This window comes from Salmo salar, chromosome 20 (assembly GCF_965601325.2).
Source record: "Salmo salar chromosome 20, fSalSal1, whole genome shotgun sequence".
NCBI classification, from domain to species: domain Eukaryota; kingdom Metazoa; phylum Chordata; class Actinopteri; order Salmoniformes; family Salmonidae; genus Salmo; species Salmo salar.
In genome coordinates, this window is record NC_138310.1 from 89934984 (window position 1) to 89949261 (window position 14278).

At 47.1% G+C, this 14278-nt stretch overlaps 1 protein-coding gene across 1 annotated transcript in view; it reads right to left on the reverse strand.

The window, feature by feature from the left end:
* LOC106581537 (1,4-alpha-glucan-branching enzyme) overlaps positions 1 to 14278 on the reverse strand; it is a 323607-nt gene that overhangs the window by 142299 nt on the left and 167030 nt on the right. The window contains exon 10 of the mRNA XM_045704110.2: positions 3810 to 3908. Coding sequence (XP_045560066.1) covers positions 3810 to 3908 — 99 coding nt within the window. The remainder of the gene's footprint in view (positions 1 to 3809; positions 3909 to 14278) is intronic.

The window sequence follows — 14278 nt, forward strand, 5'->3', positions numbered from 1 at the left end:
GGTCTGTCGACCCAGGCCTCTAGATCTCTGGTCAACAGGTATATAAGGAGTAAGGCAGGCGTGTCCCTCGCGCTGGAGGCAGCTCTGCAGAGTGGTCACTATCTGTCACAGCGACAAAGTCATGAAATCTGATTTTAAACTTAACCTTAAATCACACTGCTAAGCCTAACGCCTAGCCTTAAAATTAAGATTCAAAAGCTCATCATTTGTTTTCATACATTTTTTCCCAACAGACAATTTTTGACTTTTAAGCTGACCTTCTCAGCTGACCGAAACAGATCTCTCTCAGTTCTATCTACAGGGCGAGATTCATGACAATAAACGCCAACCTTCCAGTTGGGTAACATTTGGTAAGTACGCGCATTCTGTCATAAATATGCATACACCAGTAACCCACACTGGGCTTAGAATCGGGTTTGGAGGAAAATTAACGAGTGCATAAGCATCAAACATCTTCATTGTTATCGAACAATACTGTATGTTTTAACTCTTGACAACAAGGCAATTCAAAAAAGCAAAGCAACTGTACGCCGTCTAAAAATAGCAGTGTGTTTCATCTATACCGACATGTCCCCTGTCGCCGTTCTCTCTCCCCCGTTCTCTCTCCCCCGTTCTCTCTCCCCCGTTCTCTCTCCCCCCCGCTCGCTCTCTCCCATTCTCTCTCTCCAGCTCTCTCTCTCCAGCTCTCTCTCTCCAGCTCTCTCTCTCCAGCTCTCTCTCTCCAGCTCTCTCTACCCCGTTCTCTCTCCCCGGTTAACTCTCTCTCCCGTTCTCTCTCCCCGGTTCTCTCTCTCTCCCCTTCTCTCTCCCCGGTTCTCTCTCTCTCCCGTTCTCTCTCCCCCGTTCTCTCTCCCCCGTTCTCTCTCCCCCCCGCTCGCTCTCTCCCATTCTCTCTCTCCAGCTCTCTCTCTCCAGCTCTCTCTCTCCAGCTCTCTCTCTCCAGCTCTCTCTACCCCGTTCTCTCTCCCCGGTTAACTCTCTCTCCCCTTCTCTCTCCCCGGTTCTCTCTCTCTCCCGTTCTCTCTCTCCCCCGTTCTCTCTCTCTCCCGTTCTCTCTCTCCCACGCTCTCTTTTTGATTTGATCTTTCGATGTCTTTTTCCTCTCTCTTTAGCTAGGTTTCCATCCAATTGGCAATAGATTTTCATGTGAATATTCTAAAATCTTTCCCACAAAAGGTGTGCTTCCATCAAACAGACTTGTTGCAGATAAAAGACTTTGTGTGATGACAAAGTGCACATAGAATAAAAGACTTTGTGTGATGACAAAGTGCACATAGAAATCACTTGTGTGGTTAAATTCCCCTGTACCGAATAATAAACACAAGTTAAATGGGTTTCCATCGCATTTTCAACTCTGTGGATGGTTTTGTCACAAAAACTGTTTGTGATAAATCACAAATTTGCCCAATCTGCTTTTGGCTCATGCTCTCAAGACAACAGTTCACTGATGAAGTGGGCAGGGTGGGTTATATGATGGCATATAGATAAGATCAATTGAATTTAAATTTTATAATTGGCAGCCAAGCATCGATCATCATGTCAACAGCATTCAAATAATACCATAATACCAAGCTCATCATCATGAAGCTCATCACCGTCCATCACCGTGAAGTTCATCACCGTCCATCACCGTGAAGCTCATCACCGTCCATCACCGTGAAGTTCATCACCGTCCATCAACGTGAAGCTCATCACCGTCCATCACCGTGAAGCTCATCACCGTCCATCACCGTGAAGCTCATCACTGTCCATCAACGTGAAGCTCATCACCGTCCATCACCGTGAAGCTCATCACCGTCCATCACCGTGAAGCTCATCACTGTCCATCAACGTGAAGCTCATCACCGTCCATCACCGTGAAGCTCATCACCGTCCATCACCGTGAAGCTCATCACTGTCCATCAACGTGAAGCTCATCACCGTCCATCACCGTGAAGCTCATCACCGTCCATCACCGTGAAGCTCATCACCGTCCATCACCGTGAAGCTCATCACTGTCCATCAACGTGAAGCTCATCACCGTCCATCACCGTGAAGCTCATCACCGTCCATCACCGTGAAGCTCATCACTGTCCATCAACGTGAAGCTCATCACCGTCCATCACCGTGAAGCTCATCACCGTCCATCACCGTGAAGCTCATCACCGTCCATCACCGTGAAGCTCATCACTGTCCATCAACGTGAAGCTCATCAGAACTTATTTTACTCCAGCCGACGCTTGGCATTGCACATGGTGATCTTTGTGTGCAGCTGCTCGGCCATGGAAACCCATTTTGTGAAACTCACGACGAGCAATTCTTGTGGTTTTTACGCTCTTCAGCACTTGGCGGTCCTGTTCTGTGAGCTTGTGTGGCCTACCACTAAGCGGCTGAGCCGTTGTTGCTCCTAGACGTTTCCACTTAACAGCACTTATAGTTGACCGGGGGCAGCTCTAGCAGGGCAAAAATGTGACAAACTGACTTGTTGGAAAGGTGGCATCCTATGACACATTTGAAATTCACTGAGCTCTTCAGTAAGGCCACTCTACTGCCAATGTTTGTCTATGGAGATTGCATGGCTGTGTGGTCGATTTTATACACCTGTCAGCAACGGGTGTGGCTGAAATAGCCGAATCCACTCATTTGAAGGGGTGTCCACATACTTTTGAATATATAGTATATCTGCCTATAAACTCGTAAAGCTTTCACACGTCATAATAGTAGTAGTACAACATATCATATCATCGCTATTGTATCAATATTTGCGCATTAAAAGGCATTTCCATTGACATTTCTTGCAAATTATTAATTTCATCGACTCAAAAAGATCTCACCGTGTCGAACTAACAACTTGTTTGTCGACATTTATCAAATGATAGCGGTATTTCCTGTTTCCATCAACGCTGTCGTACTAATATCTAGGTCTGATTTCTATGCGTTAATGTGCCAGTCTATTGGTCATGTTGTTTAACATGCATAGTGTGGAAAGTATAGCGTTGGTGAGACCTTCATCCATAGATTCCATATGTCAAGGTTCATCGAGATCGGCCCTGTGGTTCCGGAGGAGATGTAATTGAAGTGTTTTTCACAAAATCGAAAATGGTGGATATTCCATCATGGCCGACCATATGGGTCCTTGAGGCAAATTTGTTCCTTGTGAGAAGAGGGACCGACAGTACGCACAAGGTCATCAAAGTTTGCAATTCCAATAACCTGTTATAGCGATACCTTGTGAACAATTGGCATGGTATTGCATTAGAGGGTGTGGACTATGGGCCTTTGGCATCACGTCAAGTTGCAACCTCCTCTGCCTTACCATCTCACGGGAATTTGCATGTTCATTTTCCACATAGGAAGAACCGGTATAATAACAATAATGATGAACCAGAAGAAACATAATATGGTTTTACTGCTTGAACCCCTAATTAGTTCATTACAAACCAGGAAAGGGTAGCAGATGTAACACATAGGGTAAACGATGCTCAAGTGATTAGATATGAGTTCACAAGGATAATGCCTAGGCTATAACACAGCATGGTCAAGGTGGTTTACATTACTGATATGCGGGACTAAAGTACCGTCACTTATAGGCGAATTAGAGTTTGGGGCAATCTGACTGCTCGGTCGGACGCTTTTCTTTCCGTGAATCACACCACTATCAACTGCAAGCGGAAAAACTCTGGGTGGTGTCAGAGCTGGACTATTGTTTAAACCCAGTTTAAAGACAGTTTTGTGGTTCGCAGGAGACTAGGTTCAAACCCAGTCAGTCAAGTATGAAAATAGGAAGGTATGGTAATACATGATCAGATGGGGAGTAGAGAGATTCTCACCTGGATCCATTTATCCGGAATAGCCATGGCCAGACGGTAGTCGAAGCCCAACCCTCCTTCTGCCACGGCCCGGCACACAGCTGGCATCCCAGATACATCCTATAGGAGACACAACAACAAACAGTTAAGTGTGTGTGTGTGTGTGTGTGTGTGTGTGTGTGTGTGTGTGTGTGTGTGTGTGTGTGTGTGTGTGTGTGTGTGTGTGTGTGTGTGTGTATCTGTGCGCCCTTGGGTCCTGCACGGGTATGGTTTTGGAGCCGCACCTGCCCCGCGTCGACCACATCAATTCCGTGCCCTACCCGATATCCGATATCAGGACAGATTTTTCTCCTCAATGTTTCAGCACCACACAAATACCCTACTAATGGACAGTTCCCTGCTCCACTCTCTCGTTGTTGTTGCGTGGCTGGTAGCCTAGGCTACGTCCACCTCACCCATCACTTAGCCAGTATGGAATCTGCAACATAATTCAACACAGTTCCTGGGATTGTATTTTTTTTATTATCTTGATTTAAAATGTTTACGACCAGAAATAACTCAATTCTGATCCGCGAGCCGACCCGCGGGTTGAAAGAATGTTTTCATTTCTCCCGCCAGCTGATACTTTTGTTGGCCGACTGTGGGGACCGTAGGTATCTGACCTGATGCAGGACTCTAGCGTTGTGTCCACATTGGGAAACATTGATCTTTTGTTGGCCGACTGTGGGGACCGTAGGTATCTGACCTGATGCAGGACTCTAGCGTTGTGTGTCCACATTGGGAAACATTGATCTTTTGTTGGCTGACTGTGGGGACAGTAGGTATCTGACCTGATGCAGGACTCTAGCGTTGTGTCCACATTGGGAAACATTGATCTTTTGTTGGCTGACTGTGGGGACCGTAGGTATCTGACCTGATGCAGGACTCTAGCGTTGTGTGTCCACATTGGGAAACATTGATCTTTTGTTGGCCGACTGTGGGGACCGTAGGTATCTGACCTGATGCAGGACTCTAGCGTTGTGTCCACATTGGGAAACATTGATCTTTTGTTGGCTGAGTGTGGGGACAGTAGGTATCTGACCTGATGCAGGACTCTAGCGTTGTGTGTCCACATTGGGAAACATTGATCTTTTGTTGGCTGACTGTGGGGACAGTAGGTATCTGACCTGATGCAGGACTCTAGCGTTGTGTCCACATTGGGAAACATTGATCTTTTGTTGGCTGACTGTGGGGACAGTAGGTATCTGACCTGATGCAGGACTCTAGCGTTGTGTGTCCACATTGGGAAACATTGATCTTTTGTTGGCTGACTGTGGGGACAGTAGGTATCTGACCTGATGCAGGACTCTAGCGTTGTGTGTCCACATTGGGAAACATTGATCTTTTGTTGGCTGACTGTGGGGACAGTAGGTATCTGACCTGATGCAGGACTCTAGCGTTGTGTCCACATTGGGAAACATTGATCTTTTGTTGGCCGACTGTGGGGACCGTAGGTATCTGACCTGATGCAGGACTCTAGCGTTGTGTGTCCACATTGGGAAACATTGATCTTTTGTTGGCTGACTGTGGGGACCGTAGGTATCTGACCTGATGCAGGACTCTAGCGTTGTGTGTCCACATTGGGAAACATTGATCTTTTGTTGGCTGACTGTGGGGACAGTAGGTATCTGACCTGATGCAGGACTCTAGCGTTGTGTCCACATTGGGAAACATTGATGAGCACAATGTCCTGTATTTGAATCAGCACAAGCTGCACTATGACACAGATTACATCACTACTGATACTACTCCATGAGCAACACATACTGAGACTACTCCAACACATTTACTGATACAACTCCAACACATACTGACACCACTCCAACACATTTACTGACACCACTCCAACACATACTGATACTACTCCAACACATACTGATACTACTCCAACACATTTACTGAGACTACTCCAACACATTTACTGAGACTACTCCAACACATTTACTGAGACTACTCCAACACATTTACTGACACCACTCCAACACATTTACTGACACCACTCCAACACATTTACTGATACTACTCCAACACATTTACTGATACTACTCCAACACATTTACTGATACTACTCCAAAATACTGATACAACTCCAACACATACTGATACTACTCCAACACATACTGATACTACTCCAACACATACTGATACTACTCCAACACATACTGATACTACTCCAACACATACTGAGACTACTCCAACACATACTGAGACTACTCCAACACATACTGATACTACTCCAACACATACTGATACTACTCCAACACATACTGAGACGACTCCAACACATACTGAGACTACTCCAACATATACTGATACTACTCCAACCCATACTGAGGCCACTCCAACCCATACTGATACCACTCCAACACACACTGAGACTACTCCATGAGTAACACATACTCTCCAAATACTACCTCTGCACCATCGAGAGCTTCCTGACCGGTTGCAACATGGCCTGGTACGGGTATTGATAATGTCCACGACCGAAAGGTCCACCGACAGGTGGTGAAGACATCCAGGATGTCTACTTGAAACGGTGCCTGATTAAGGCCTGCAGCATCATCAAGGACCATCCACAAGCTGTTTTCTCCCTTACAGTCGGGCAGCCGGTATCGGAGCATGATGGCTGATACCAACAGGCTCAGAGACAGTTTCTATGAACAAGCCTGGATAAGAGCGTCTGCTAAATGACTAAAATGTAAATGTATAAAATATCAGACTGCTGAACACCTGAACTGGACTGACCACCTGTTCTGATTCTCCCTTAGAAAACACACACACACACACACACACACACACACACACACACACACACACACACACACACACACGCCACACACACACACACACACACGCCACACACACACACACACACACACACACACACACACACACACACACACACACACACACACACACACACGCCACACACACACACGCCACACACACACACAACTGCTGCTACCAGACTCTAATTACAATATTATATTATTTATATATTATTATACTGCTCAATTAAAACACTTGCCACTCAATCCCCCCTTTCCCTGATACATGTGTAAATATTGGACTATAAATTGTGCCTTCCTGTATTATACTGACGATAAAATGTTTATTCTATTCTACTGAGACATTTACTTTATGTTCCTATTAAATTCAAATGTTTTACTAGTTCTTATTGTTGTTGCATTGTGGAGAAGGAAGGTTGTTAGATGATTTATACTGCGCGTATGCGGTATATAAGACTAATAAAACTTCAAAAACACTGATACTATTCCTAGAAAAACCCAGTCAGGACTCCTCCAGTGTGTGTTTAGGATGTAGAGTCAGGACTCCTCCAGTGTGTTTAGGATGTAGAGTCAGGACTCCTCCAGTGTGTTTAGGATGTAGAGTCAGGACTCCTCCAGTGTGTTTAGGAGGTAGAGTCAGGACTCCTCCAGTGTGTGTTTAGGATGTAGAGTCAGGACTCCTCCAGTGTGTTTAGGATGTAGAGTCAGGACTCCTCCAGTGTGTTTAGGATGTAGAGTCAGGACTCCTCCAGTGTGTTTAGGATGTAGAGTCAGGACTCCTCCAGTGTGTTTAGGATGTAGAGTCAGGACTCCTCCAGTGTGTTTAGGATGTAGAGTCAGGACTCCTCCAGTGTGTTTAGGATGTAGAGTCAGGACTCCTCCAGTGTGTTTAGGATGTAGAGTCAGGACTCCTCCAGTGTGTGTTTAGGATGTAGAGTCAGGACTCCTCCAGTGTGTTTAGGATGTAGAGTCAGGGCTCCTCCAGTGTGTTTAGGATGTAGAGTCAGGACTCCTCCAGTGTGTTTAGGATGTAGAGTCAGGACTCCTCCAGTGTGTTTAGGATGTAGAGTCAGGACTCCTCCAGTGTGTGTTTAGGATGTAGAGTCAGGACTCCTCCAGTGTGTTTAGGATGTAGAGTCAGGACTCCTCCAGTGTGTTTAGGATGTAGAGTCAGGACTCCTCCAGTGTGTTTAGGATGTAGAGTCAGGACTCCTCCAGTGTGTTTAGGATGTAGAGTCAGGACTCCTCCAGTGTGTTTAGGATGTAGAGTCAGGACTCCTCCAGTGTGTTTAGGATGTAGAGTCAGGACTCCTCCAGTGTGTTTAGGATGTAGAGTCAGGACTCCTCCAGTGTGTTTAGGATGTAGAGTCAGGACTCCTCCAGTGTGTTTAGGATGTAGAGTCAGGACTCCTCCAGTGTGTTTAGGATGTAGAGTCAGGACTCCTCCAGTGTGTTTAGGATGTAGAGTCAGGACTCCTCCAGTGTGTTTAGGATGTAGAGTCAGGACTCCTCCAGTGTGTTTAGGATGTAGAGTCAGGACTCCTCCAGTGTGTTTAGGATGTAGAGTCAGGACTCCTCCAGTGTGTTTAGGATGTAGAGTCAGGACTCCTCCAGTGTGTTTAGGATGTAGAGTCAGGACTCCTCCAGTGTGTTTAGGAGGTAGAGTCAGGACTCCTCCAGTGTGTTTAGGATGTAGAGTCAGGACTCCTCCAGTGTGTTTAGGATGTAGAGTCAGGACTCCTCCAGTGTGTTTAGGATGTAGAGTCAGGACTCCTCCAGTGTGTTTAGGATGTAGAGTCAGGACTCCTCCAGTGTGTTTAGGATGTAGAGTCAGGACTCCTCCAGTGTGTTTAGGATGTAGAGTCAGGACTCCTCCAGTGTGTTTAGGATGTAGAGTCAGGACTCCTCCAGTGTGTTTAGGATGTAGAGTCAGGACTCCTCCAGTGTGTTTAGGATGTAGAGTCAGGACTCCTCCAGTGTGTTTAGGATGTAGAGTCAGGACTCCTCCAGTGTGTTTAGGATGTAGAGTCAGGACTCCTCCAGTGTGTTTAGGATGTAGAGTCAGGACTCCTCCAGTGTGTTTAGGATGTAGAGTCAGGACTCCTCCAGTGTGTTTAGGATGTAGAGTCAGGACTCCTCCAGTGTGTTTAGGATGTAGAGTCAGGACTCCTCCAGTGTGTTTAGGATGTAGAGTCAGGACTCCTCCAGTGTGTTTAGGATGTAGAGTCAGGACTCCTCCAGTGTGTTTAGGATGTAGAGTCAGGACTCCTCCAGTGTGTTTAGGATGTAGAGTCAGGACTCCTCCAGTGTGTTTAGGATGTAGAGTCAGGACTCCTCCAGTGTGTTTAGGATGTAGAGTCAGGACTCCTCCAGTGTGTTTAGGATGTAGAGTCAGGACTCCTCCAGTGTGTTTAGGATGTAGAGTCAGGACTCCTCCAGTGTGTTTAGGATGTAGAGTCAGGACTCCTCCAGTGTGTTTAGGATGTAGAGTCAGGACTCCTCCAGTGTGTTTAGGATGTAGAGTCAGGACTCCTCCAGTGTGTTTAGGATGTAGAGTCAGGACTCCTCCAGTGTGTTTAGGATGTAGAGTCAGGACTCCTCCAGTGTGTTTAGGATGTAGAGTCAGGACTCCTCCAGTGTGTTTAGGATGTAGAGTCAGGACTCCTCCAGTGTGTTTAGGATGTAGAGTCAGGACTCCTCCAGTGTGTTTAGGATGTAGAGTCAGGACTCCTCCAGTGTGTTTAGGATGTAGAGTCAGGACTCCTCCAGTGTGTTTAGGATGTAGAGTCAGGACTCCTCCAGTGTGTTTAGGATGTAGAGTCAGGACTCCTCCAGTGTGTTTAGGATGTAGAGTCAGGACTCCTCCAGTGTGTTTAGGATGTAGAGTCAGGACTCCTCCAGTGTGTTTAGGATGTAGAGTCAGGACTCCTCCAGTGTGTTTAGGATGTAGAGTCAGGACTCCTCCAGTGTGTTTAGGATGTAGAGTCAGGACTCCTCCAGTGTGTTTAGGATGTAGAGTCAGGACTCCTCCAGTGTGTTTAGGATGTAGAGTCAGGACTCCTCCAGTGTGTTTAGGATGTAGAGTCAGGACTCCTCCAGTGTGTTTAGGATGTAGAGTCAGGACTCCTCCAGTGTGTTTAGGATGTAGAGTCAGGACTCCTCCAGTGTGTTTAGGATGTAGAGTCAGGACTCCTCCAGTGTGTTTAGGATGTAGAGTCAGGACTCCTCCAGTGTGTTTAGGATGTAGAGTCAGGACTCCTCCAGTGTGTTTAGGATGTAGAGTCAGGACTCCTCCAGTGTGTTTAGGATGTAGAGTCAGGACTCCTCCAGTGTGTTTAGGATGTAGAGTCAGGACTCCTCCAGTGTGTTTAGGATGTAGAGTCAGGACTCCTCCAGTGTGTTTAGGATGTAGAGTCAGGACTCCTCCAGTGTGTTTAGGATGTAGAGTCAGGACTCCTCCAGTGTGTTTAGGATGTAGAGTCAGGACTCCTCCAGTGTGTTTAGGATGTAGAGTCAGGACTCCTCCAGTGTGTTTAGGATGTAGAGTCAGGACTCCTCCAGTGTGTTTAGGATGTAGAGTCAGGACTCCTCCAGTGTGTTTAGGATGTAGAGTCAGGACTCCTCCAGTGTGTTTAGGATGTAGAGTCAGGACTCCTCCAGTGTGTTTAGGATGTAGAGTCAGGACTCCTCCAGTGTGTTTAGGATGTAGAGTCAGGACTCCTCCAGTGTGTTTAGGATGTAGAGTCAGGACTCCTCCAGTGTGTTTAGGATGTAGAGTCAGGACTCCTCCAGTGTGTTTAGGATGTAGAGTCAGGACTCCTCCAGTGTGTTTAGGATGTAGAGTCAGGACTCCTCCAGTGTGTTTAGGATGTAGAGTCAGGACTCCTCCAGTGTGTTTAGGATGTAGAGTCAGGACTCCTCCAGTGTGTTTAGGATGTAGAGTCAGGACTCCTCCAGTGTGTTTAGGATGTAGAGTCAGGACTCCTCCAGTGTGTTTAGGATGTAGAGTCAGGACTCCTCCAGTGTGTTTAGGATGTAGAGTCAGGACTCCTCCAGTGTGTTTAGGATGTAGAGTCAGGACTCCTCCAGTGTGTTTAGGATGTAGAGTCAGGACTCCTCCAGTGTGTTTAGGATGTAGAGTCAGGACTCCTCCAGTGTGTTTAGGATGTAGAGTCAGGACTCCTCCAGTGTGTTTAGGATGTAGAGTCAGGACTCCTCCAGTGTGTTTAGGATGTAGAGTCAGGACTCCTCCAGTGTGTTTAGGATGTAGAGTCAGGACTCCTCCAGTGTGTTTAGGATGTAGAGTCAGGACTCCTCCAGTGTGTTTAGGATGTAGAGTCAGGACTCCTCCAGTGTGTTTAGGATGTAGAGTCAGGACTCCTCCAGTGTGTTTAGGATGTAGAGTCAGGACTCCTCCAGTGTGTTTAGGATGTAGAGTCAGGACTCCTCCAGTGTGTTTAGGATGTAGAGTCAGGACTCCTCCAGTGTGTTTAGGATGTAGAGTCAGGACTCCTCCAGTGTGTTTAGGATGTAGAGTCAGGACTCCTCCAGTGTGTTTAGGATGTAGAGTCAGGACTCCTCCAGTGTGTTTAGGATGTAGAGTCAGGACTCCTCCAGTGTGTTTAGGATGTAGAGTCAGGACTCCTCCAGTGTGTTTAGGATGTAGAGTCAGGACTCCTCCAGTGTGTTTAGGATGTAGAGTCAGGACTCCTCCAGTGTGTTTAGGATGTAGAGTCAGGACTCCTCCAGTGTGTTTAGGATGTAGAGTCAGGACTCCTCCAGTGTGTGTTAGGATGTAGAGTCAGGACTCCTCCAGTGTGTTTAGGATGTAGAGTCAGGACTCCTCCAGTGTGTTTAGGATGTAGAGTCAGGACTCCTCCAGTGTGTTTAGGATGTAGAGTCAGGACTCCTCCAGTGTGTTTAGGATGTAGAGTCAGGACTCCTCCAGTGTGTTTAGGATGTAGAGTCAGGACTCCTCCAGTGTGTTTAGGATGTAGAGTCAGGACTCCTCCAGTGTGTTTAGGATGTAGAGTCAGGACTCCTCCAGTGTGTTTAGGATGTAGAGTCAGGACTCCTCCAGTGTGTTTAGGATGTAGAGTCAGGACTCCTCCAGTGTGTTTAGGATGTAGAGTCAGGACTCCTCCAGTGTGTTTAGGATGTAGAGTCAGGACTCCTCCAGTGTGTTTAGGATGTAGAGTCAGGACTCCTCCAGTGTGTTTAGGATGTAGAGTCAGGACTCCTCCAGTGTGTTTAGGATGTAGAGTCAGGACTCCTCCAGTGTGTTTAGGATGTAGAGTCAGGACTCCTCCAGTGTGTTTAGGATGTAGAGTCAGGACTCCTCCAGTGTGTTTAGGATGTAGAGTCAGGACTCCTCCAGTGTGTTTAGGATGTAGAGTCAGGACTCCTCCAGTGTGTTTAGGATGTAGAGTCAGGACTCCTCCAGTGTGTTTAGGATGTAGAGTCAGGACTCCTCCAGTGTGTTTAGGATGTAGAGTCAGGACTCCTCCAGTGTGTTTAGGATGTAGAGTCAGGACTCCTCCAGTGTGTTTAGGATGTAGAGTCAGGACTCCTCCAGTGTGTTTAGGATGTAGAGTCAGGACTCCTCCAGTGTGTTTAGGATGTAGAGTCAGGACTCCTCCAGTGTGTTTAGGATGTAGAGTCAGGACTCCTCCAGTGTGTTTAGGATGTAGAGTCAGGACTCCTCCAGTGTGTTTAGGATGTAGAGTCAGGACTCCTCCAGTGTGTTTAGGATGTAGAGTCAGGACTCCTCCAGTGTGTTTAGGATGTAGAGTCAGGACTCCTCCAGTGTGTTTAGGATGTAGAGTCAGGACTCCTCCAGTGTGTTTAGGATGTAGAGTCAGGACTCCTCCAGTGTGTTTAGGATGTAGAGTCAGGACTCCTCCAGTGTGTTTAGGATGTAGAGTCAGGACTCCTCCAGTGTGTTTAGGATGTAGAGTCAGGACTCCTCCAGTGTGTTTAGGATGTAGAGTCAGGACTCCTCCAGTGTGTTTAGGATGTAGAGTCAGGACTCCTCCAGTGTGTTTAGGATGTAGAGTCAGGACTCCTCCAGTGTGTTTAGGATGTAGAGTCAGGACTCCTCCAGTGTGTTTAGGATGTAGAGTCAGGACTCCTCCAGTGTGTTTAGGATGTAGAGTCAGGACTCCTCCAGTGTGTTTAGGATGTAGAGTCAGGACTCCTCCAGTGTGTTTAGGATGTAGAGTCAGGACTCCTCCAGTGTGTTTAGGATGTAGAGTCAGGACTCCTCCAGTGTGTTTAGGATGTAGAGTCAGGACTCCTCCAGTGTGTTTAGGATGTAGAGTCAGGACTCCTCCAGTGTGTTTAGGATGTAGAGTCAGGACTCCTCCAGTGTGTTTAGGATGTAGAGTCAGGACTCCTCCAGTGTGTTTAGGATGTAGAGTCAGGACTCCTCCAGTGTGTTTAGGATGTAGAGTCAGGACTCCTCCAGTGTGTTTAGGATGTAGAGTCAGGACTCCTCCAGTGTGTTTAGGATGTAGAGTCAGGACTCCTCCAGTGTGTTTAGGATGTAGAGTCAGGACTCCTCCAGTGTGTTTAGGATGTAGAGTCAGGACTCCTCCAGTGTGTTTAGGATGTAGAGTCAGGACTCCTCCAGTGTGTTTAGGATGTAGAGTCAGGACTCCTCCAGTGTGTTTAGGATGTAGAGTCAGGACTCCTCCAGTGTGTTTAGGATGTAGAGTCAGGACTCCTCCAGTGTGTTTAGGATGTAGAGTCAGGACTCCTCCAGTGTGTTTAGGATGTAGAGTCAGGACTCCTCCAGTGTGTTTAGGATGTAGAGTCAGGACTCCTCCAGTGTGTTTAGGATGTAGAGTCAGGACTCCTCCAGTGTGTTTAGGATGTAGAGTCAGGACTCCTCCAGTGTGTTTAGGATGTAGAGTCAGGACTCCTCCAGTGTGTTTAGGATGTAGAGTCAGGACTCCTCCAGTGTGTTTAGGATGTAGAGTCAGGACTCCTCCAGTGTGTTTAGGATGTAGAGTCAGGACTCCTCCAGTGTGTTTAGGATGTAGAGTCAGGACTCCTCCAGTGTGTTTAGGATGTAGAGTCAGGACTCCTCCAGTGTGTTTAGGATGTAGAGTCAGGACTCCTCCAGTGTGTTTAGGATGTAGAGTCAGGACTCCTCCAGTGTGTTTAGGATGTAGAGTCAGGACTCCTCCAGTGTGTTTAGGATGTAGAGTCAGGACTCCTCCAGTGTGTTTAGGATGTAGAGTCAGGACTCCTCCAGTGTGTTTAGGATGTAGAGTCAGGACTCCTCCAGTGTGTTTAGGATGTAGAGTCAGGACTCCTCCAGTGTGTTTAGGATGTAGAGTCAGGACTCCTCCAGTGTGTTTAGGATGTAGAGTCAGGACTCCTCCAGTGTGTTTAGGATGTAGAGTCAGGACTCCTCCAGTGTGTTTAGGATGTAGAGTCAGGACTCCTCCAGTGTGTTTAGGATGTAGAGTCAGGACTCCTCCAGTGTGTTTAGGATGTAGAGTCAGGACTCCTCCAGTGTGTTTAGGATGTAGAGTCAGGACTCCTCCAGTGTGTTTAGGATGTAGAGTCAGGACTCCTCCAGTGTGTTTAGGATGTAGAGTCAGGACTCCTCCAGTGTGTTTAGGATGTAGAGTCAGGACTCCTCCAGTGTGTTTA